Consider the following 21,467-nt stretch of genomic DNA (forward strand, 5'->3'; position numbering starts at 1 on the left):
CGCATCTTCAAACATTAAAAACACTTTTACGCCAAGGTATAGCGATTAGAGGTAGAACGGATTTTGAATCTAATATTCATCAGTTCAATCTTGATAAAGCTATCAACGACAAGGCACTAAAACTTTTACTGGACGAGAACAAGACGTAACTGCACACGACATCCTGGACGAGCAGAAACAGATGATTGTATTAAATGCTCGAAGACATTTGATTGTTAAAATTCTAGTGAGAGAATCATTTTCAATTCTAGCTGACGAATCATCAGACGTATCTAAGAAGGAACAGTTGTCTTTCTCCGTAAGGACCTGTGATGATAATTACGAAGTATCGGAAGATTTTGTTGGAATTTATGAATGTTTGCAAGGGCTTTCATCTGATGCATTACTGTACTACACCAAAGATATCCTTCTCAGATGTGGTATGGAAGGTCACAATATGGCAGCTATGGGCTTTGATGGGGCTTCAGCAATGAAATCCCTCGCAAGAAAGCTCAAGGAAGATGTTGCACCAAACGCAATTTATGTTCATTGTTTCAGTCACTGCAATGAACTTATTATACAGGATGCAGCTAAGCAATCTAATTTATTGTCTATGTCACTGGATTTATGCCAATCCCTGTATGCAAGCGTAGGTGCCCATCCAAAACGTATTTTATTGTTCGAAAAAATACAGGCAGATTTTAGAAATGAAACAGGAACAAACGATTACAAAGTTCTACGACTCCAAAGTCTTTCTACAACGAGATGGACAACAAGAGTAAAGGCTGCTGACGTCATCTTCGAGAAATCAGCTGGACTACATGCAACCCTTGAAAAATTGCAGGAAGATCCTAGCATTTCGGCAGACACAAAAGCAAAGATTAGAGGAATATTAAGGCGACAGCTATCTTCCTTAATCGTCATCTTTAATTTAAACGCGACAAGAAAGCTATTGGCTTTACTCGAGAAGCTTTCTAAAGAGCTCCAAGCGGTTGATATTTCAGCTGTGTACGCTCTATTTTCAATTAGACATGTCCTGCAACGTCTTCATGAGATGAGAAGCGAAGAAGAGTTTGAGCGTACACTTGATGACGCTTAGAAAGTTTTTCGTGTTATGATGTCGTTTCCACTGGAATTTAGTGAAAATTTTGGCTCTGGCACTAGACTAAGAAAAGTTCCAAGATGGATGAATAATGAAGAATTTTAATAACAGAAAACCTTCACGTCACAGATGCCTCAGTTTACAACAGTGCGAATATAACACCAATGCAAAGCTCGTACTACCAAGCCATTGATGCAATCATCTCAGGTCTAGGATCGCGATTTGAAGAAGACGATCTTTTCCAGATCAAATCTATCGAGGAACTGTTACTTAACTCTATGAAAGAAAGAGGAGTATCTTTAGATGGATTAAGCAATTTTTTGATTGATAAAGATGTTCTAAGAATGCAGCTTGATGATCTTCCTACCATTCTTGGGCTTTACAACGCGGATCAGAAGAAAAAATAACAGAAGTCACGCGTATTTCAACAATAGCAGAGATATTCAATGCCATGCCGTCAGCAAAGAAAAGGTGCTCAGAGATCCACAAACTAATTATACTATACTACACAGTGCCACTCTCATCTGCCTCGTGCGAACGCACATTCAGCGTAATGCGTCGTCTCAAAACATGGCTGCGGTCAAACACTGAAGAAAATCATCTGAATGATATTATGTTCTCCAACATTCAGAAGCAACACATGGATATGGTTGAAATAGACGTAATTGCCAAAGAGTTTTCACAGAGAAATGAAAGAAGAATTAAATATTTTGGAAAATACAATACATGACAAATTGTAAATTAGTGACGTTACATCGTTTGATAGTTATATTATCGTTAATATTCATCGACCAACACTGCAGACATGTGCTTCTGTACAGTGTATTGCATGTAGCACATCTCTTTGCTGTTTATCACTATTAGATTATTTCTAGTATGTTTCACTAATGTGCCCTTCCACAAAGGCTTGCCCCTCCTGCCCTTTTGCCGTTCCGGCGTCCCTGTATATTACATAGTTTTCAATAACTATTTACGATTTACAATTTCTATTGAATGAAAATAAATGTAGGTATGATTGTTTGTAATAATATTTTTTGTTTCCATGTTTTTGTCATGTTATGCTAAGCCAAACATTTCCAACTTCATCAGTTTATATGGATACAAATCATTGATAGATCTTTAAAGATTTGATCTACTTTATACCAAGGGCAGATCACTATCATCTTGCAACTCTCTGATATCTTGTTAAAATCTACGCGAGTCTATGTGTATGTTTCATATATTTATTTTACAACAACTTTCTAAGATATGCAGGGTAGTAGAAATATTTTTTTATTTTTAGGCCTCCCATTGTAATAGATCCAGCAAATCCAACCATAAATCTTTGCAGGGATTGTAATGCATGGAGTGAAATTACTCGGGTGCTGATCAAACTCTCAAAACACCTTTGCTCAAAACATTGCTTCACCTAAAAGTGTCTGGAATTGAAAGGATTTTTAATAAAAGCGTTTTGTTTGTGTCTCAATTTTTCTTCATTCTCTCTTTATCCTGCATGTGGCGACATGGACAATTCACTTCATGAAAATTTTCTTGAATCATTGTGAATATAGACATTATTGGTGGTTTGCATGTTACGTCACGGCCGCCATCTTAGTAGTGAAATAAAAACAATATTTTATAAATGCCTTTGTGGGCACCAACCGTCGTGAACAAGCCATATTTTTGATAATTTCGCGGAGACTAGTTGCAATTAAAGAATTTGTCCGGTTTTCCACGTTGAAAACAAACTGTATTACAATGTGCACAATTATCAATTACTACAGTGACGTCACACTGTTGGTACAACATTGTTGTCCACAATATCACCATATATATAATTACATATTTTATATTAATGACATAAATTTTATTAAATTACGCCATATTAATCTGTACTTCAGTTCTAGTTAAAAATGGGTGTTATCAAGCAAGTTCTGGTTATTGCATTTTCTGCCTGGCTTTTGTTGAGAATTATTGCACTCAATAGATCATTGTAGGTATCTTTTTTATCACAGCATGTCATTCTTTTTCTGGCCTTTAGTTTGCTCTGTCTGATAGTAGTTGATTTACTCTTTGATATCCTAATGCTAGACGCATAGGGAGATTTGGTCTATCTTTTTACAATCATAATCCTGGACCATGTAAAATATTTCACGGTAAATAAAACTAATTTAAGATTTGTTGTGCACTAAATTGCGTTATGCATGTTGACTAATAATGTAAATATTTTTAGTTAATGGCTCAGAAGACATAGTTCTTCTACCGAACGGCCTAGCGATATTTTCGTCGGTAAAATGCATTGAAATTTTAGTTGTATTAAAATAAATTGTGTATTAATTCGTAATATTTCATTATAGTTTTTGTTCAGGGCCTTGATTTCACCCTCAGTCCTATTGGTCCTGATCCCGCTATGAAGAATTTTATAGGAATGCTTTACAGCTTTGACTTAAATAATCCTGATCACTCGCCTCAACCATTAAAATTTGATAATTTTCATTCTAAATTTACACCTCATGGTATCGATTTATATATTGATCCACAAAGTGGGGAAGTGAGTTTGTTTGTAGTAAACCATGGAAATGATAATCAAACCATAGAAATTTTTATGTTGGATATGACAAATATGGTTTTGAAACATAAAAGAACCGTGTTTGATGAAAAAATATATTCTCCCAATGATCTTGTTGCAGTTGGTAAGTCAATATGTGTTATGTTTTGTTATATATATATATTTTATTTTTCAAAGCAATATGTTGTTTCTTTAGGACCAGAAAGTTTTTATGTGACAAATGATCGCTATTTTATTAATACTTGGCTTTTGGTTGTCGAAACAACTTATCCATTGAAGCTTTGTAGTGTTGTTTACTATGATGGAAAACAATCAAAATTTGTTGCCAGCAATTTAAATTTCGCCAATGGGATCAATATGGATTTAAGTGAAAAGTAAGGATGTAAAGAGAATGAAAGCTTGATAAATATGTATAATTTGTTTTACTACTGTCAATAATCTTTAGATATATATTTGTGGCAAGTGGATCTGATGGTGAGGTGATTGTGTTTGAAAGAGACATCAATAACAATCTTCTAAAACGTCAGGTTGTAATATTTTGCTTTCTGCCCAATTATAAACTTTAAATAACTTTTCTATGTAAATCTCTATTTTTAGCATATCCAAGTTGGTGCTCTTTTAGATAATATAAATGTTGATGAAGAGGGCCATTTATGGCTTGGTGTTGCTCATTTTGACGTTGTTGCATATAGTTCAAATTTCACCCGACCATGTCCTGGTGCTGTACTTCAAGTTAGACTTAGTAAATCTGGCAATCCTGAAGTTCCATTTAATGTTGATGATATTCGTGAAGTTTTTGGTAATGATGGTAAAGGCCAGGTTAAATGTGTTTCTAGTGGTTTGTTTTATCGTGGTAAAATGCTTGTTGGCAATCCATTCTCGAGTTTTGTGTATTGTAAAGTAAATGAATTTTAGAATCAATGAATAGGAATTACTTTAAGTTAGAATTACATTTTGGGTAGAATTAGCACCATTTAAAAATGAATTTTTCATTATTTAAAAGGATATTTAACAAATTATATATTACCAGGGACACCGGAACTGGGGGGGGCAAGGGGGGCAACGGCCCCCCTTGCCTTTTCTGGAGAGGGGCAGGGGGGGCAAAAGTGCCCTACAGGTTGAAAATTTATTGTTTTTAATTCAAGATAAAGACTAATTAACCGTTGTGGGATATTGCATTCTTTTTAGCTTAGCCATAAAATTGTCGTAACTATGTTAGTTTTTCTTTAACTTTTCTTTGTTTTAAGTACGTTTTGTAAGTTCTTTGTTTGTTTAGTTAGTTCTTCTTTTTTGTTGCAACGCGCGAGAACTTGAAACGCAATGAAAGAGTGAGTACTGCTAATGACGTAAAGGAAAGCTCGACTTATGTAATTACCGTTAGTATAAATAACATGTAAATAATTAACTCTAATAGATCGCGTAAGAATACTCCAGTGATGTACTTGTAGATTGTTTGGCTTGAACTCACTTAAGGTTCAAAACGAAGAGTGTTAGTGAACCAGCTGAGGAGCGAATTCCTCGACAACCGTGAAACGTCATTTTTTAAATGTAAACAACTAAAAATCACAATACCTTTGTAAATTCCTTTCATTTTTATTAAATCCAAAAAAGTACCAGGAACATGACGTATAGCAAAGATATTTTTAATGGTAAACATCTGCTGGCATAAATGGCTCAGTCATCTAAACACTGATGACTTTGAAAGGGATATTTTTTGCATCTTATCGCTTTTTCTGCAATGCCAAGAGCAGAAAGATATAAAAAAGATTCAGCAAAAGCATTAGCGAAAGTAGCTGCTAAACCGGGTCAATCAAAAATAACATCGCTGTTTGCAAAAGGAAACACAGGCCATGATTTTGATTCTGCTTCAACAAGCGGAATTGACACTGCAATAACTGTCTATACTGAAAAAGCCTCAGACTGGGAGTTACAAAAATGGTCCAAACCGAAAAGTCTGATTGGTGAAACAGAAAAGATATGCATGAAAACAACATGGGTAAAACATGAGAAAGACTTTACAAGTGAAGACAAGGAAAGTAGTGTGAAGCATGGTCGATATTTCCAAGGTCAGTGGTTACGAAATTATGAGTGGCTAGTGTACACTCGAGAAAAAAATAAGGCTTTTTGCGAAATTTGTTCTACTCACTTTAAGATAAAGGGAGTGTTTGGCAGTTATGAAGTTGGATTTGATAACTGGAAAAAAGGCTGTGAGAAATTCAACGAACATGAAAACAGTTACGCTCATAAAGAAGCTTGTGCCACATCAGACAAAGGGCAATTGTCTATTAGCATAGCCTGCAGTTCACTTGCTCTTGAAACGCAGCAGTTAAGGCGGAAAGGGTTAATTTCGCATCTTCAAACATTAAAAACACTCTTACGCCAAGGTATAGCGATTAGAGGTAGAACGGATTTTGAATCTAATATTCATCAGTTCAATCTTGATAAAGCTATCAACGACAAGGCACTAAAACTTTTACTGGACGAGAACCGATACGTAACTGCACGACATCCTGGACGAGCAGAAACAGATGATTGTATTAAATGCTCGAAGACATTTGATTGTTAAAATTCTAGTGAGAGAATCATTTTCAATTCTAGCTGACGAATCATCAGACGTATCTAAGAAGGAACAGTTGTCTTTTTCTGTAAGGACCTGTGATGATAATTACGAAGTATCGGAAGATTTTGTTGGAATTTATGAATGTTTGCAAGGGCTTTCATCTGATGCATTACTGTACTACACCAAAGATATCCTTCTCAGATGTGGTATGGAAGGTCACAAAATGGCAGCTATGGGCTTTGATGGGGCTTCAGCAATGAAATCCCTCGCAAGAAAGCTCAAGGAAGATGTTGCACCAAACGCAATTCATGTTCATTGTTTCAGTTTCTGCAATGAACTTATTATGCAGGATGCAGCTAAGCAATCTAATTAATTGTCTACGTCACTGGATTTATGCCAATCCCTGTATGCAATCGTAGGTGCCATCCAAAACGTATTTTATTGTTCGAAAAAATACAGGCAGATTTTAGAAATGAAACAGGAACAAACGATTACAAAGTTCTACGACTCCAAAGTCTTTCTACAACGAGATGGACAACAAGAGTAAAGGCTGCTGACGCCATCTTCGAGAAATCGGCTGAACTACATGCAACCCTTGAAAAATTGCAGGAAGATCCTAGTATTTCGGCAGACACAAAAGTAAAGATTAGAGGAATATTAAGGCGACAACTGTCTTCCTTAATCGTCATCTTTAATTTAAACGCGACAAGAAAGCTATTGGCTTTACTCGAGAAGCTTTCTAAAGAGCTCCAAGCGGTTGATATTTCAGCTGTGTACGCTCTATTTTCAATTAGACATGTCCTGCAACGTCTTCATGAGATGAGAAGCGAAGAAGAGTTTGAGCGTACACTTGATGACGCTTAGAAAGTTTTTCGTGTTATGATGTCGTTTCCATTGGAATTTAGTGAAAATTTTGGCTCTGGCACTAGACTAAGAAAAGTTCCAAGATGGATGAATAATGAAGAATTTTAATAACAGAAAACCTTCACGTCAAAGATGCCTCAGTTTACAACAGTGCGAATATAACACCAATGCAAAGCTCGTACTACCAAGCCATTGATGCAATCATCTCAGGTCTAGGATCGCGATTTGAACAAGACGATCTTTTCCAGATCAAATCTATCGAGGAACTGTTACTTAACTCTATGAAAGAAAGAGGAGTATCTTTAGATGGATTAAGCAATTTTTTGATTGATAAAGATGTTCTAAGAATGCAGCTTGATGATCTTCCTACCATTCTTGGGCTTTACAACGCGGATCAGAAGAAAAAAATAACAGAAGTCACGCGTATTTCAACAATAGCAGAGATATTCAATGCCATGCCGTCAGCAAAGAAAAGGTGCTCAGAGATCCACAAACTAATTATACTATACTACACAGTGCCACTCTCATCTGCCTCGTGCGAACGCACATTCAGCGTAATGCGTCGTCTCAAAACATGGCTGCGGTCAAACACTGAAGAAAATCATCTGAATGATATTATGTTCTCCAACATTCAGAAGCAACACATGGATATGGTTGAAATAGACGTAATTGCCAAAGAGTTTTCACAGAGAAATGAAAGAAGAATTAAATATTTTGGAAAATACAATACATGACAAATTGTAAATTAGTGACGTTACATCGTTTGATAGTTATATTATCGTTAATATTCATCGACCAACACTGCAGACATGTGCTTCTGTACAGTGTATTGCATGTAGCACATCTCTTTGCTGTTTATCACTATTAGATTATTTCTAGTATGTTTCACTAATGTGCCCTTCCACAAAGGCTTGCCCTCCTGCCCTTTTGCCGTTCCGGCGTCCTGTATATTACATAGTTTTCAATAACTATTTACGATTTACAATTTCTATTGAATGAAAATAAATGTAGGTATGATTGTTTGTAATAATATTTTTGTTTCCATGTTTTGTCATGTTATGCTAAGCCAAACATTTCCAACTTCATCAGTTTATATGGATACAAATCATTGATAGATCTTTAAAGATTTGATCTACTTTATACCAAGGGCAGATCACTATCATCTTGCAACTCTCTGATATCTTGTTAAAATCTACGCGAGTCTATGTGTATGTTTCATATATTTATTTTACAACAACTTTCTAAGATATGCAGGGTAGTAGAAATATTTTTTTATTTTTAGGCCTCCCATTGTAATAGATCCAGCAAATCCAACCATAAATCTTTGCAGGGATTGTAATGCATGGAGTGAAATTACTCGGGGTGCTGATCAAACTCTCAAAACACCTTTGCTCAAAAACATTGCTTCACCTAAAAGTGTCTGGAATTGAAAGGATTTTTTAATAAAAGCGTTTTGTTTGTGTCTCAATTTTTCTTCATTCTCTCTTTATCCTGCATGTGGCGACATGGACAATTCACTTCATGAAAATTTTCTTGAATCATTGTGAATATAGACATTATTGGTGGTTTGCATGTTACGTCACGGCCGCCATCTTAGTAGTGAAATAAAAACAATATTTTATAAATGCCTTTGTGGGCACCAACCGTCGTGAACAAGCCATATTTTTGATAATTTCGCGGAGACTAGTTGCAATTAAAGAATTTGTCCGGTTTTCCACGTTGAAAACAAACTGTATTACAATGTGCACAATTATCAATTACTACAGTGACGTCACACTGTTGGTACAACATTGTTGTCCACAATATCACCATATATATAATTACATATTTTATATTAATGACATAAATTTTATTAAATTACGCCATATTAATCTGTACTTCAGTTCTAGTTAAAAATGGGTGTTATCAAGCAAGTTCTGGTTATTGCATTTTCTGCCTGGCTTTTGTTGAGAATTATTGCACTCAATAGATCATTGTAGGTATCTTTTTTATCACAGCATGTCATTCTTTTTCTGGCCTTTAGTTTGCTCTGTCTGATAGTAGTTGATTTACTCTTTGATATCCTAATGCTAGACGCATAGGGAGATTTGGTCTATCTTTTTACAATCATAATCCTGGACCATGTAAAATATTTCACGGTAAATAAAACTAATTTAAGATTTGTTGTGCACTAAATTGCGTTATGCATGTTGACTAATAATGTAAATATTTTTAGTTAATGGCTCAGAAGACATAGTTCTTCTACCGAACGGCCTAGCGATATTTTCGTCGGTAAAATGCATTGAAATTTTAGTTGTATTAAAATAAATTGTTTATTCGTAATATTTCATTATAGTTTTTGTTCAGGGCCTTGATTTCACCCTCAGTCCTATTGGTCCTGACCCCGCTATGAAGAATTTTGTAGGAATGCTTTACAGCTTTGATATAAATAATCCTGATCACTCGCCTCAACCATTAAAATTTGATAATTTTCATTCTAAATTTGCACCTCATGGTATCGATTTATATATTGATCCACAAAGTGGGGAAGTGAGTTTGTTTGTAGTAAACCATGGAAATGATAATCAAACCATAGAAATTTTTATGTTGGATATGACAAATATGGTTTTGAAACATAAAAGAACCGTGTTTGATGAAAAAATATATTCTCCCAATGATCTTGTTGCAGTTGGTAAGTCAATATGTGTTATGTTTTGTTATATATATATATTTTATTTTTCAAAGCAATATGTTGTTTCTTTAGGACCAGAAAGTTTTTATGTGACAAATGATCGCTATTTTATTAATACTTGGCTTTTGGTTGTTGAAACAACTTATCCATTGAAGCTTTGTAGTGTTGTTTACTATGATGGAAAACAATCAAAATTTGTTGCCAGCAATTTAAATTTCGCCAATGGGATCAATATGGATTTAAGTGAAAAGTAAGGATGTAAAGAGAATGAAAGCTTGATAGATATGTATAATTTGTTTTATTACTGTCAATAATCTTTAGATATATATTTGTGGCAAGTGGATCTGATGGTGAGGTGATTGTGTTTGAAAGAGACATCAATAACAATCTTCTAAAACGTCAGGTTGTAATATTTTGCTTTCTGCCCAATTATGAACTTTAAATAACTTTTCTATGTAAATCTCTATTTTTAGCATATCCAAGTTGGTGCTCTTTTAGATAATATAAATGTTGATGAAGAGGGCCATTTATGGCTTGGTGTTGCTCATTTTGACGTTGTTGCATATAGTTCAAATTTCACCCGACCATGTCCTGGTGCTGTACTTCAAGTTAGACTAAGTAAATCTGGCAATCCTGAAGTTCCATTTAATGTTGATGATATTCGTGAAGTTTTTGGTAATGATGGTAAAGGCCAGGTTAAATGTGTTTCTAGTGGTTTGTTTTATCGTGGTAAAATGCTTGTTGGCAATCCATTCTCGAATGTTATGTATTGTAAAGTAAATGAATTTTAGAATCAATGAATAGGAATTACTTTAAGTTAGAATTACATTTTGGGTAGAATTAGCACCATTTAAAAATGAATTTTTCATTATTTAAAAGGATATTTAACAAATTATGTATTACATAGTTTTCAACAACTATTTACAATTTCCATTGAATGAAAATAAATGTACGTATGATTGTTTGTAATAATATTTTTTTGTTTCCATGTTGTTGTCATGTTATGCTAAGCCAAACATTTCCAACTTCATCAGTTTATATGGATACAAATCATTGATAGATTTTAAAGATTTGATCTACTTTATACCAAGGGCAGATCACTATCATCTTGCAACTCTCTGATATCTTGTTCATTATCATCATAGACATAAACTGGAACAATGTTGTATTGTTGACTTTTATTCTGAGTACAAAACTTGCACATTAGCTTCAGACATTTTTGTCTTGTTTCTTTTTTATGAAATGTAATCAGACATATCGACAAAAATAGCATTCCCAATAAAACGCCAACAATCAGAGCAATTTTTGTTTGTAGGGTTGTTTTCTTGTATTGCTTTGGGTTGGTTTTCTGGTGGGAGTAGTGAGGAATATTGATGTTGAATTAGGAGTATAAGATGTCAGCGTAAGGGTAACAATTGGAGAAATTTGGTTGGTTGTCAAAATGATATCATTTAAAGTCGACGATTTCAAAATACTGTAGCTGCTGTTTAAAACCATCCTCTTATGATTGTCACCATATGTGAAACTTGTCAATGAAATTACATTTGTGGATGAAACAGTTCGAAATACAAATGACGGTGATAAATAAAGCACAGTGCTTGTATTCTGGTACTTTGAACTACCAGTCGGCAGGGTTGCAGTTACAAAACAGCTCCAAACAAAATTATATTGACAAAATTCTTTCTTTCCCCATCTACGTGAATAGTGAATAGTGAGTCTTCACAAATCCTGCGAAAGAATAAACAGTTTGATAATAATTTCTTTTATTTAGAATTATAATTATCAACTCACCTTGACGGCTTGTGATTAAAACAAACCAATTTCCCTTTCGGTGGCTTTCTTTACCAAGAAGCGAAACTAACATTGTTTGAGTTCAAACATTTGAATCCATAATTGGTAAGTGGCTAGCTTACCTCCCCCCCTCTTTGCTTAGAGAGGAAATGGATTAAGAATATTTAATTTACCAGAAACTTCGAAATTAATGCAAAATGTCAGGGGGGTGTCAAAAATACAAAATAAATATGTCATTTGTTGAAACATGGCGAACAAATTACAGAGTTGTCATCTGAATAAAACGTAGCTTGACTTGCTTCTCCTGTTTTCTCGCCTATTTTTATAACTTAAATATTTTGAAACAGTCAAAATTTATATACTTTAAAAATGAAGGCACTAAAAAAAGTTAGAAGTTAATAGAGAAGTTTTACTTCTTGTTTCACTTTAAAAATGGTCGAGATATATTCTTGGGGGAAAGCTACTTCAGGACAACTAGCTTTGGGTGAAACTGACGATGAATTGGTTGACGCGCCAAAGTTGGTGCCATTTTATGATGGCTTTACCATGAAAGTTGTAGATATTGCCTGTGGTGCAGAACATTCTGTGTTTCTAACAAATGATGGAATGGTTTATACCTGTGGTAGCAATGATTTTGGTCAACTTGGTCACGGAAGGGCTTGTCGTAGACCAGGTCATTTAAATATGTATTCAACTTAAAAACTGCAGAAACATGAAAAGAACTTCATTAAATAATTAAATAAATATCTTAGGCAGATATTTTCATATTATTTATGATAAACTGATTCATTATTATTATTTTTCTAGAAAGAATTGTCTCCATTGAGACAATGACAATCAAACAAGTTGCTTGCGGTTTAGACTTTACTTTGGCTGTCAATGATAAAGGAAAAGTACTTAGCTGGGGAAATAACTGTCATGGACAGTTGGCTCATCCAACTCTTGAAATTATCCATAGACCAAGGTATTTTTTTGTCAAATCTTGTATTTTGCTGACTGTAAAGATATAACATATTGTTGGGTTGAAATTTGTCTTACCTTGTATAGAAGTATCAAACATTTCAATGACATTTGTGTTACTCAAGTCAGCTGTGGGATGCATCATTCTATGGCATTGACATTTGGTAAACTGCTTTGATTTTCTTTGTTTTAATTAATAATACTTAGCTTGCATTTTACTTAAGTTCTGTAATGGACAAACCTACTTATGGATGCTATTCATAATACCTTCTTAGATGGTTTTCTGTTGACTTGGGGTGATAATTCTCATGGTCAACTGGGGATAGGTCAGATGGCATACTCTAAAGGTTTACCTTATAAGGTCAAAAGTCTTTGGGTTTACCATTGGTTGAAATATCAGCTGGTGGATATCATTGTATGATATTGACAATGTCTGGTGCAGTATTTGGTTGGGGAAAGAACAGGTTGATTATTGTATCATTTATTTTTGTATTATAATATTGCACTATAATAATAATATAATAATACACATGTTTCATTCTAATTACCAGCTTTGGTCAGCTTGGTTTGGAACATGGTCTAGGTTTGTAACATATCATATACCTTTATAAAGAAATGTGTTTGTGCATTTGCAATCATTGTCTACTTATACCTTCATAAAGAAATGTGTTTGTGCATTTGCAATCATTGTCTACTTATACCTTTATAAAGAAATGTGTTTGTGCATTTGCAATCATTATCTATTATTTAGTTCAATGGACTCCCATTCAAAATGAATCATTAAGATCATTGAGAATACGACATATTTCTTGTGGTGAAGAACATACAGTATTGTTGACAGAGGTCTATTATTTACTTTCCATACAATTATTATTTTTTAAATTTTTATATTAAAATTTTGTATTAATTCACCAGGATGGTGGTGTATTTACATATGGTGCATCAACTAAAGGTCAACTTGGTCATAATTCAAATCATCATGAATATCAACCTCGTAAAGTTTGTGTTTTTTATTTTATTGAGGCATTTTATTTCATTTCTTGAGATATTTAATTTTTTTAAAAACTTTTGCCAGGTTCTTGAGCTCATGGGAACAAAAATCACACAGATTGACTGTGGTTGGTAAGTTGATGAGGTTGAAGAAAAGATTTCTGCCATTTTATATGATACATAGTAAACAAATTTTTCATTCTTCTTGAGGACACACAATTGCTTTTGCCATTTTATATGATACATAGTAAACAAATTTTCATTCTTCTTGAGGCTGACACACAATTGCTTTTGCTCCCCAGTTAAATCGGCTTTATGCATTTGGTCTTGGTGCATATGGTCAACTTGGTCATGGCAGGACAGACAGTTGTAATAGTCCTGTTGTTACCATGGGACAATGGATGAAATCATCATTAAGTAACAAGACATCAGCTATAAAGATTGTTGCTGGTGGCAACCATTGTTTTGTTTTATCAAGCAAGTCAAGTGTAAGTTTGATGTATTTTTAAACATTTTTTTCAGTTATTTTTCTTAAATTATTACTTTACCAGCATAAAGCGGTGGATATGCGATGTATCACTCCTGCTTTAACAATCATAGAAAGTTCTTCTGTGGTCGAATGGGAGCAAAGAATAAGCAGTTGCTGTACAATATCCCCTGACATAGTAAGGTTGGTATGATGATTTTATGAAATGTTTCATAACGAATATTTTTTATCTATTCATGTTACATTTTTATAGAAAACTTGGTGCAGTGTTTAGCAGTCAACAATGTGTCAATGCTTGCTTTTTTAATTTGTAAGTAGTCAAAAAATTTCCCACCTTTTTAATCTTTGAAATTCACCATCATAAGTCTGGAGTGTTGTTTCAATCATATTTATTCAGGAAGAAAAATCCATTAATTCATTCTCATCATCATGGTGTTGACCTGAGTAGTTTGCGGAGATTTTTTCAAGCTATAGCAAAACATTCCCTCTTGAATAAAACGGTATTTAAAACAATCCTTTTTCATCAGTTTCAAAAAAGTTCCATGCTTCATTTCTTTTTTTTTTCAGATACAGAACTCCATCGAAATGCGTCTTCTCCCTTCACTTATAGAATGCCCTTTAGACATCGATGGCCTGAGATTATACGTTATATTGACAGAATTTGAAATGTTTAGAGTTGGAGAAAGATACAAAACTTTAGCTGTACCATTAGCAAAGAAACTTCTTCAATTACGTGAGAATTGTAAAGTTGTTATAGGTTTGTACTTCGTAGCTATGTCTGTCTGTCAACATTTAAATACCAATTTTTAACGAGATATTTGGTTCATTTTTTTTATGTTTTTAATAAAAAATGTACTTGGGCAAAACGTATCATGAAATTTTTGAGTTTCGTCATAACGTATTTCTATTGAATGTCTTTCAGCAAATTGGTGGTCTTCATTGCCTTCGACATACTTAGAAAACATAATTAAGGTCCATTTTTGTAATATTCTTTTAATGGTTTACGTAAAAAAATTTATGAATAAAGTTAATATTATTTTTACTCTAAGCACTTACTGTTGTATATTTTTTCTTCTTTATCTTTACGTTTTTGCTTTAGATCTTTCAGCAAAGTGTTAAATTTATACTTGAACAAACAATTGATCTTCGCGACAATCTTGAGGTGATGTATTCGTTCTGATTTTAATGGTCTTATCTCAACTCTTCTAAAATTCCTAGTTATTCAAACAAATTCATTCATCGTCATTAATTTTTTCTTTCTTACTTTTAGTTTTCTGTTAGAGAAGAATGTTTAAGATGTAGTCTTCAAGTTCTTGATGGCATTCATAAGGTGAGTTAAATTATTGCTACTTACTACTGTACAGTTTAGCAGACGTAAACAACAATCATTGTGATTTATTGTACAGTATAGTTGACTTACGTAAGGTATTGTACAGTAAAGTTGACCTACGTAAGGTATAGTACAGTAAAGTTGACCTACGTAAGGTATTGTACAGTAAAGTTGACCTACGTAAGGTATTGTACAGTGTAGTTGACCTACGTAAGGTATTGTACAGTAAAGTTGACCTACGTAAGGTATTGTACAGTAAAGTTGACCTACGTAAGGTATTGTACAGTATAGTTGACCTACGTAAGGTATTGTACAGTAAAGTTGACCTACGTAAGGTATTGTACAGTTTAGTTGACCTACGTAAGGTATTGTACAGTGTAGTTGACCTACGTAAGGTATTGTACAGTAAAGTTGACCTACGTAAGGTATAGTACAGTAAAGTTGACCTACGTAAGGTATTGTACAGTAAAGTTGACCTACGTAAGGTATTGTACAGTGTAGTTGACCTACGTAAGGTATTGTACAGTAAAGTTGACCTACGTAAGGTATTGTACAGTAAAGTTGACCTACGTAAGGTATTGTACAGTAAAGTTGACCTACGTAAGGTATTGTACAGTAAAGTTGACCTACGTAAGGTATTGTACAGTGTAGTTGACCTACGTAAGGTATTGTACAGTAAAGTTGACCTACGTAAGGTATTGTACAGTAAAGTTGACCTACGTAAGGTATTGTACAGTAAAGTTGACCTACGTAAGGTATTGTACAGTGTAGTTGACCTACGTAAGGTATTGTACAGTAAAGTTGACCTACGTAAGGTATTGTACAGTGTAGTTGACCTACGTAAGGTATTGTACAGTGTAGTTGACCTACGTAAGGTATTGTACAGTAAAGTTGACCTACGTAAAGTATTGTACAGTAAAGTTGACCTACGTAAGGTATTGTACAGTAAAGTTGACCTACGTAAGGTATTGTACAGTAAAGTTGACCTACGTAAGGTATTGTACAGTAAAGTTGACCTACGTAAGGTATTGTACAGTAAAGTTGACCTACGTAAGGTATTGCACAGTGTAGTTGACCTACGTAAGGTATTGTACAGTAAAGTTGACCAACGTAAGATATTGTACAGTAAAGTTGACCTACGTAAGGTATTGTACAGTGTAGTTGACCTACGTAAGGTATTGTACAGTAAAGTTGACCTACGTAAGGTATTGTACAGTAAAGTTGACCTACGTAAGGTATAGTTTATATCAACTAATGTCCAGTAATGATAAATAAAGATCAAACATACGTAAATTGTCGTGGCTTTATTTTCATTTCCACTATGGGTAATATAATCATAATATATCTTCTTTGGTTGGCTGTTTTCGCCATCAGTTAAAATCAGTGAACTTGTTAAAATACACGACATATTTCGACGTTTAATCACCCCCATGATCGTCTAATTGGTCAATTATGAGTTTTATAAATAACAGGTGAACGAACGTGCAGAATATGCTGTTCCTTATTCAACATTTTATATCCCTGAGCTAACAGAATGTCTTGATCTTAAACATGATTATCTACGTTGGCTAGATATGGAGGTTTGTCTTATATAAAATATTAAATTGTTTCTTTCATTTCGTCAATCTTTGACCATCACTGATTAAAAATCTTATTCTATTTCAGAGGGTATCTGACAACAGAATAAACCAGACGGTATCTTTGCACATCCTCCAAAACATTTGCGGCTTCATTACGCTTTTGTAGCGAGCTTTTGATGTCTGCATTTGGTAGAAAAGGCAACAATTTTAGCAGACCAACTATTTTCGTTTTTTATTAATTTCTGAACTCATCTTTTATCTATATTTGAAACAAGTTATGGAGGGTTGGAAGCCTACCACTGTGCAGCTTTGCTTCTATAGAGACATGTTGCTCCAGCATTGTAATATAATTCGGCAAATTTTTTTTTCAGATGACTCTTTCCTTTTGTAAATATCCTTTTGTATTTGACTCAAAAGCAAAGTATCTTCTCTTGCAAACAGATGCAACTCTACAAATGCAGGTCTGTAATAGGTGGACATAAGGAGTGTGGGTAAACTAGGAGTGTGGGGACACTTGGAGTGTGAGGGGACACGGTCAGGAGTGTGGGGACACTTGGAGTGTGAAGGGACACTGGTGAGAAGTGTGGGGACACTTGGAGTGTGAGGGGACACGGTCAGGAGTGAGGGACACTTGGAGTGTGAGGGACACGGTCAGGAGTGTGGGGACACTTGGAGTGTGAGGGGACACGGTCAGGAGTGTGGGGACACTTGGAGTGTGAGAGGACACGGTCAGGAGTGTGGTGACAGCTCCTTTCCCAATATTTCATTAAGTGTTTGCCTTTTGTGTATGTTAAACATTACAATATTAAATAACGTTATCTTTATTTTTAATCATTTTAACAGACAGCATTTCGTGATGCACATCACGCCAATCTTGGTAATTTTTTTATTCGTGGTGGTTTGGATCCGAATGAGATCATCAATCCTTTCCTTGAACTTTCTGTAAGAAGACAAAGTATTGTCCAAGATACAATACGTCAGGTGAACAAACTGGGACAATTGGATTATAAAAAACCATTAAAGGTTTGTGTTAATAAACCGTGACACCTTTGAACTATGACCCTACGAAGTCCTGTTTACAAATCTACCCGAACAGGAAATATGATTTTAGCGTCCTAAATAATATGAACATTTGTGGTATTTGATGGAATTTTGTTTTTCTTTAAGGTTGTTTTTGAAGGTGAACAAGCAGTGGATGCAGGTGGTGTAAAAAAGGTTTATTTTTTGATTTAACTACATGTGCCCGTTTTCTTTTCCAAAACTTTATACTGTTATTGTAAAAAATTTGTTAACATCTTGTAAAGTTTTATTGAGAGATAATAGCCATCGTCAAAATATAATGATATGTTTTTATAGGAATATTTTCTTCTCCTTATGAGGGAAATCCTTGATCCAAAATATGGAATGTTTAAAATTATTGAAGAAAGTCATTTGATTTGGTTTAACAAACAGGTAAAAAATAACACTGAGACAGACTACAATAATCCCTCCATGATGGTTTGAAAATAACTCTGTTTCTTTTCCCTTCAGTCTTTTGAAGATGACGTAATGTTCTTACTTATTGGTGTAATATGTGGTCTGGCGATATATAATTCCATCATTATTGATTTACCATTTCCTTCACTTCTTTACAACAAACTTTTGAAGAGGTTTATTATTTATTTTACTATGTTTTTAAGGACCTCATGGATAATTTGGTACATAGGGATACTTTAAGTGTTTTGCTAAATCAATTTCATAACTAGCGTCGACTATAGAATATTTTGGGATGTCATATGGATGTATTCAATTATTTTGGATAAATAGACGTTTGGTAAAAAGAAATTCATTTGACAGTCTCAACTTGTCTCGAAGACATTAAAGAGTGTTTTTTCTTTCTGTACAAGACATTGATTTGTAATTAATGTCAATAATTAATGATTTGTAATCAACAATAAATGTGAAATTATTTTTTTATTTGTTAGACAAATAACTCTTGATGATTTTCGTTCCTTTCAACCATCTGTGGCTAGGTAAGCTTGCTGTTGATGTCTTAAAATTTTCCATACTGATACTTACCTATATAATTGTGACATGGTCGATGATAATTTTCTTGGTTTTGTTAATATTTTGGTCGTAGTGTATGGTGGTGTTAGTATTTTAATCATATCGTAATGTAACAATGTTTCATTCTTAGAAATCTTCAGCAGCTACTTGACCACCCTGAAGAGGATGTCGAAAATGATTTATGTTTGAATTTTCAAGTAAGTGACGTTTGCCATTTAAAAACTGATGCACCTATGCATAAATACATTTTGTAACTTGTACAGGTATATGAAGACAATTATGGGGTTACGACAACTGTTGATTTAATTCCTAATGGAGGAAACATTAATGTCACAGGCATAAACAGGTGAAGAATTGAACGCATATTTCAAGATTGTGTGAAACTATATGGATATTTTTCTGACGTAATCATCAACAGCTAATCATTATACGATGTTTTTGAGAGCACAAATTCATTTTTGTAATCCCTGAGTATGACGGGTAAAATTGTTTGTTTACTTGTTCGTAATATTTATGTGATTTTAGAAAACGTTACGTTGATTTGTTTATCGACTATGAAGTAAATAAATCCGTTGAAAAATATTTCTCTGCGTTTTCAAACGGTTTTCATCGTGTTTGTGGTGGACGTGTTTTGGTGAGTATGGAAATTGTTTATGTTTACATGAACTTGTTTGCTAGTTACAACTGTTTTTACCCATCAATGTCACTTCTTTCTCGAAAGGAATTTTTTCATCCTCAAGAACTTATGGAAATGGTCGTCGGAATTCAAGAATATGATTTTAAAGAATTAAAAATGGTTTGTTCTTTTAAAGGGATTTAGTCTATTTTTAGTGGAGATAGTTTGTATTTACGAAGAGATTTAGTTTTCTCTTTAGAAAGATATAGTTTGTATTTTATGAAGAAAGTTGTTTGCTCTTTATGAAAATGGTTAGTTTGTATACCTTACGAAGACTTGCACACCCACACATTTTCTCTACAAACATCACCATGACGTAAGAACCAGATAACAACTACGGCTAACCTGACGTTTACTCCTCATTTCACTCTGAAGATGACTACCGCTAAGGTTGTCAAAACGTCAGTCAACAACAACAAAAACAATCCTTCTTGGGACTTTACTAACCAGGATGATCTACATCACAAGCATTTATTGAGAGTTTTTTTGCTCCTAATGATGACAATTTTGTCTTTAAATGAAAGAAGTTGATAAGTTTAAATTTTATTTTAACACAGGGGGCTCAATACCTTGGAGATTATTTTGTTAACCATCCTGTCATACGAAATTTCTGGAATGTCTTTGATGAATTCAATACCGTCAATAAAAAAAGATTTCTTGGTGAATAGTTTTATTTTATTTTCTTCTGGTTTTACTTCACTTTTCTTTGCTCATGTGTTTATTATTCATCGTGTGCTTTAGTATTTCTTACGGGAACTGATCGAGTGCCTCTTACAGGAATAAAAAGTTTGGAGGTAATTCTTCATGGAAGTATACCAATTTCAATTAATTACTTTATAAAATCTTTAAATAAACCTGAAGTGTAGAACAGATAAATATGTTTTGTCTTGCTGATATTTTCTTTTCAAATACTTGTATTTGTATTTCCTTAAATAAGCAGTTTTTAATTGTTTGGTTTTGATATAATTTAGATAAAGATTCAACCAGTATCTGGGGGAAATAATTATGAACATTTACCTGTTGCACATACTTGTTTCAATCTGTTGGACTTACCTCGTTATCCTACCAGAGAAATGATGAAACTCAAATTAGAACAGGCGATCTCCTTTTCTTCAGGATTTGGTTTGGCATAATATTGAACGAATTCACCAACGTTGCTGTGCTGTAGTACAATGACTACGGTTTATATTGTAAGTAACATATGCACACCTAAAGGTCTTCTTTTTAAAAATTGGGAGAAGTTTTTCTTTCAACCACGGTATATTTTTTTTTGTACATTTTGTGTAATTAAATTAAATAATGTCCAAGTTAGATCTGTATTAATTTGATAAAACGGGATGAGTGGAATATACATCACTATACCGAGCACTTTATTTGTAATGAAGACTTTTTTTTATCCCCACACAAAAAAAGAAAAATTAAAATACACAATTATATTAATATTATTCATGTACCTGCCTGCCTGCATCATCAGCCTGCATCATCTTAATAACGAGAATATTATTCTTGTATTTCACGATCTCATAATATAATTCATTCAACGATATATGAAGTGAGATTGTGTGTTTTGCTCGGGGATTTGGGTTTTAGATTGTGTAACCTACTTACAGTAACCTAGTTGTCATTTCAATGTGAGAGGTCATTGATATGAGTCGTTCTTTCGTACGATTTTTTGGAAATGACGTCTGTTATGAAAAATGATTGTTTCAAATGTAGACACAAAAGTAGACATAACGGTAGACACAAATGTAGACATAAAGATAGATACAAAGTTAGACATAAAGGGAGACATAAAGGTAGACTTTTAAAGGTAAACATAAAGGTAGACATAAAGTTAGACATAAAGTTGGACATAAAGGTAGACATAAGCATCATATTTTCGT

At 33.8% G+C, this 21,467-nt stretch overlaps 3 protein-coding genes and 1 long non-coding RNA gene across 5 annotated transcripts; 3 read left to right on the forward strand and 1 right to left on the reverse strand.

The window, feature by feature from the left end:
- Window positions 1-2,480: 2,480 nt before the first annotated feature.
- LOC124454067 (serum paraoxonase/arylesterase 2-like) lies at window positions 2,481-4,599 on the forward strand. 2 transcript variants are annotated; one of them, XM_047004875.1, is made up of 7 exons: window positions 2,481-3,053; window positions 3,152-3,216; window positions 3,294-3,349; window positions 3,429-3,753; window positions 3,826-4,003; window positions 4,075-4,156; window positions 4,227-4,599. In XM_047004875.1, exons 1-7 carry the CDS (start codon window positions 2,974-2,976, stop codon window positions 4,542-4,544), a joined length of 1,104 nt encoding a protein of 367 aa, XP_046860831.1. In that variant the 5' UTR covers window positions 2,481-2,973; the 3' UTR covers window positions 4,545-4,599. The 2 variants fall into 2 exon arrangements, with proteins under 2 accessions (XP_046860831.1, XP_046860836.1); XM_047004880.1 differs by lacking the exons at window positions 3,152-3,216; window positions 3,294-3,349 and having other exon boundaries at window positions 2,483-3,053; window positions 3,605-3,753.
- Window positions 4,600-8,314: 3,715 nt separating this feature from the next.
- On the forward strand, window positions 8,315-10,712 carry LOC124454083 (serum paraoxonase/arylesterase 2-like). The gene is made up of 7 exons (XM_047004893.1): window positions 8,315-9,028; window positions 9,127-9,191; window positions 9,269-9,324; window positions 9,400-9,724; window positions 9,797-9,974; window positions 10,046-10,127; window positions 10,198-10,712. Exons 1-7 carry the CDS (start codon window positions 8,949-8,951, stop codon window positions 10,513-10,515), a joined length of 1,104 nt encoding a protein of 367 aa, XP_046860849.1. The 5' UTR covers window positions 8,315-8,948; the 3' UTR covers window positions 10,516-10,712.
- On the reverse strand, window positions 10,477-11,613 carry LOC124454091. The gene is made up of 2 exons (XR_006951336.1): window positions 11,516-11,613; window positions 10,477-11,452 (listed from the first exon to the last, which is right to left on the reverse strand). It is a non-coding gene; the product is annotated as an uncharacterized LOC124454091 (long non-coding RNA).
- Window positions 11,614-11,770: 157 nt separating this feature from the next.
- LOC124433484 (probable E3 ubiquitin-protein ligase HERC4) lies at window positions 11,771-20,952 on the forward strand. Its single transcript, XM_046983262.1, is given in 32 exon segments — window positions 11,771-12,188; window positions 12,323-12,479; window positions 12,563-12,639; window positions 12,751-12,846; window positions 12,849-12,939; window positions 13,027-13,058; window positions 13,227-13,318; window positions 13,391-13,474; window positions 13,551-13,593; window positions 13,739-13,953; window positions 14,017-14,135; window positions 14,206-14,262; window positions 14,350-14,452; window positions 14,520-14,709; window positions 14,875-14,924; window positions 15,052-15,114; window positions 15,223-15,282; window positions 16,755-16,862; window positions 16,948-16,977; window positions 17,234-17,323; window positions 17,706-17,885; window positions 18,030-18,077; window positions 18,219-18,314; window positions 18,393-18,511; window positions 18,827-18,874; window positions 19,039-19,105; window positions 19,172-19,254; window positions 19,434-19,542; window positions 19,630-19,704; window positions 20,142-20,244; window positions 20,326-20,378; window positions 20,556-20,952. Coding segments are annotated over 32 exon segments (3,141 nt in total). The 5' UTR covers window positions 11,771-11,947; the 3' UTR covers window positions 20,718-20,952.
- Window positions 20,953-21,467: the final 515 nt, after the last annotated feature.

The sequence above is a fragment of the Xenia sp. Carnegie-2017 genome, unplaced genomic scaffold (genome assembly GCF_021976095.1).
Source record: "Xenia sp. Carnegie-2017 unplaced genomic scaffold, XeniaSp_v1 HiC_scaffold_13, whole genome shotgun sequence".
In the NCBI taxonomy this organism is placed as follows: Eukaryota; Metazoa; Cnidaria; class Anthozoa; order Malacalcyonacea; family Xeniidae; genus Xenia; species Xenia sp. Carnegie-2017.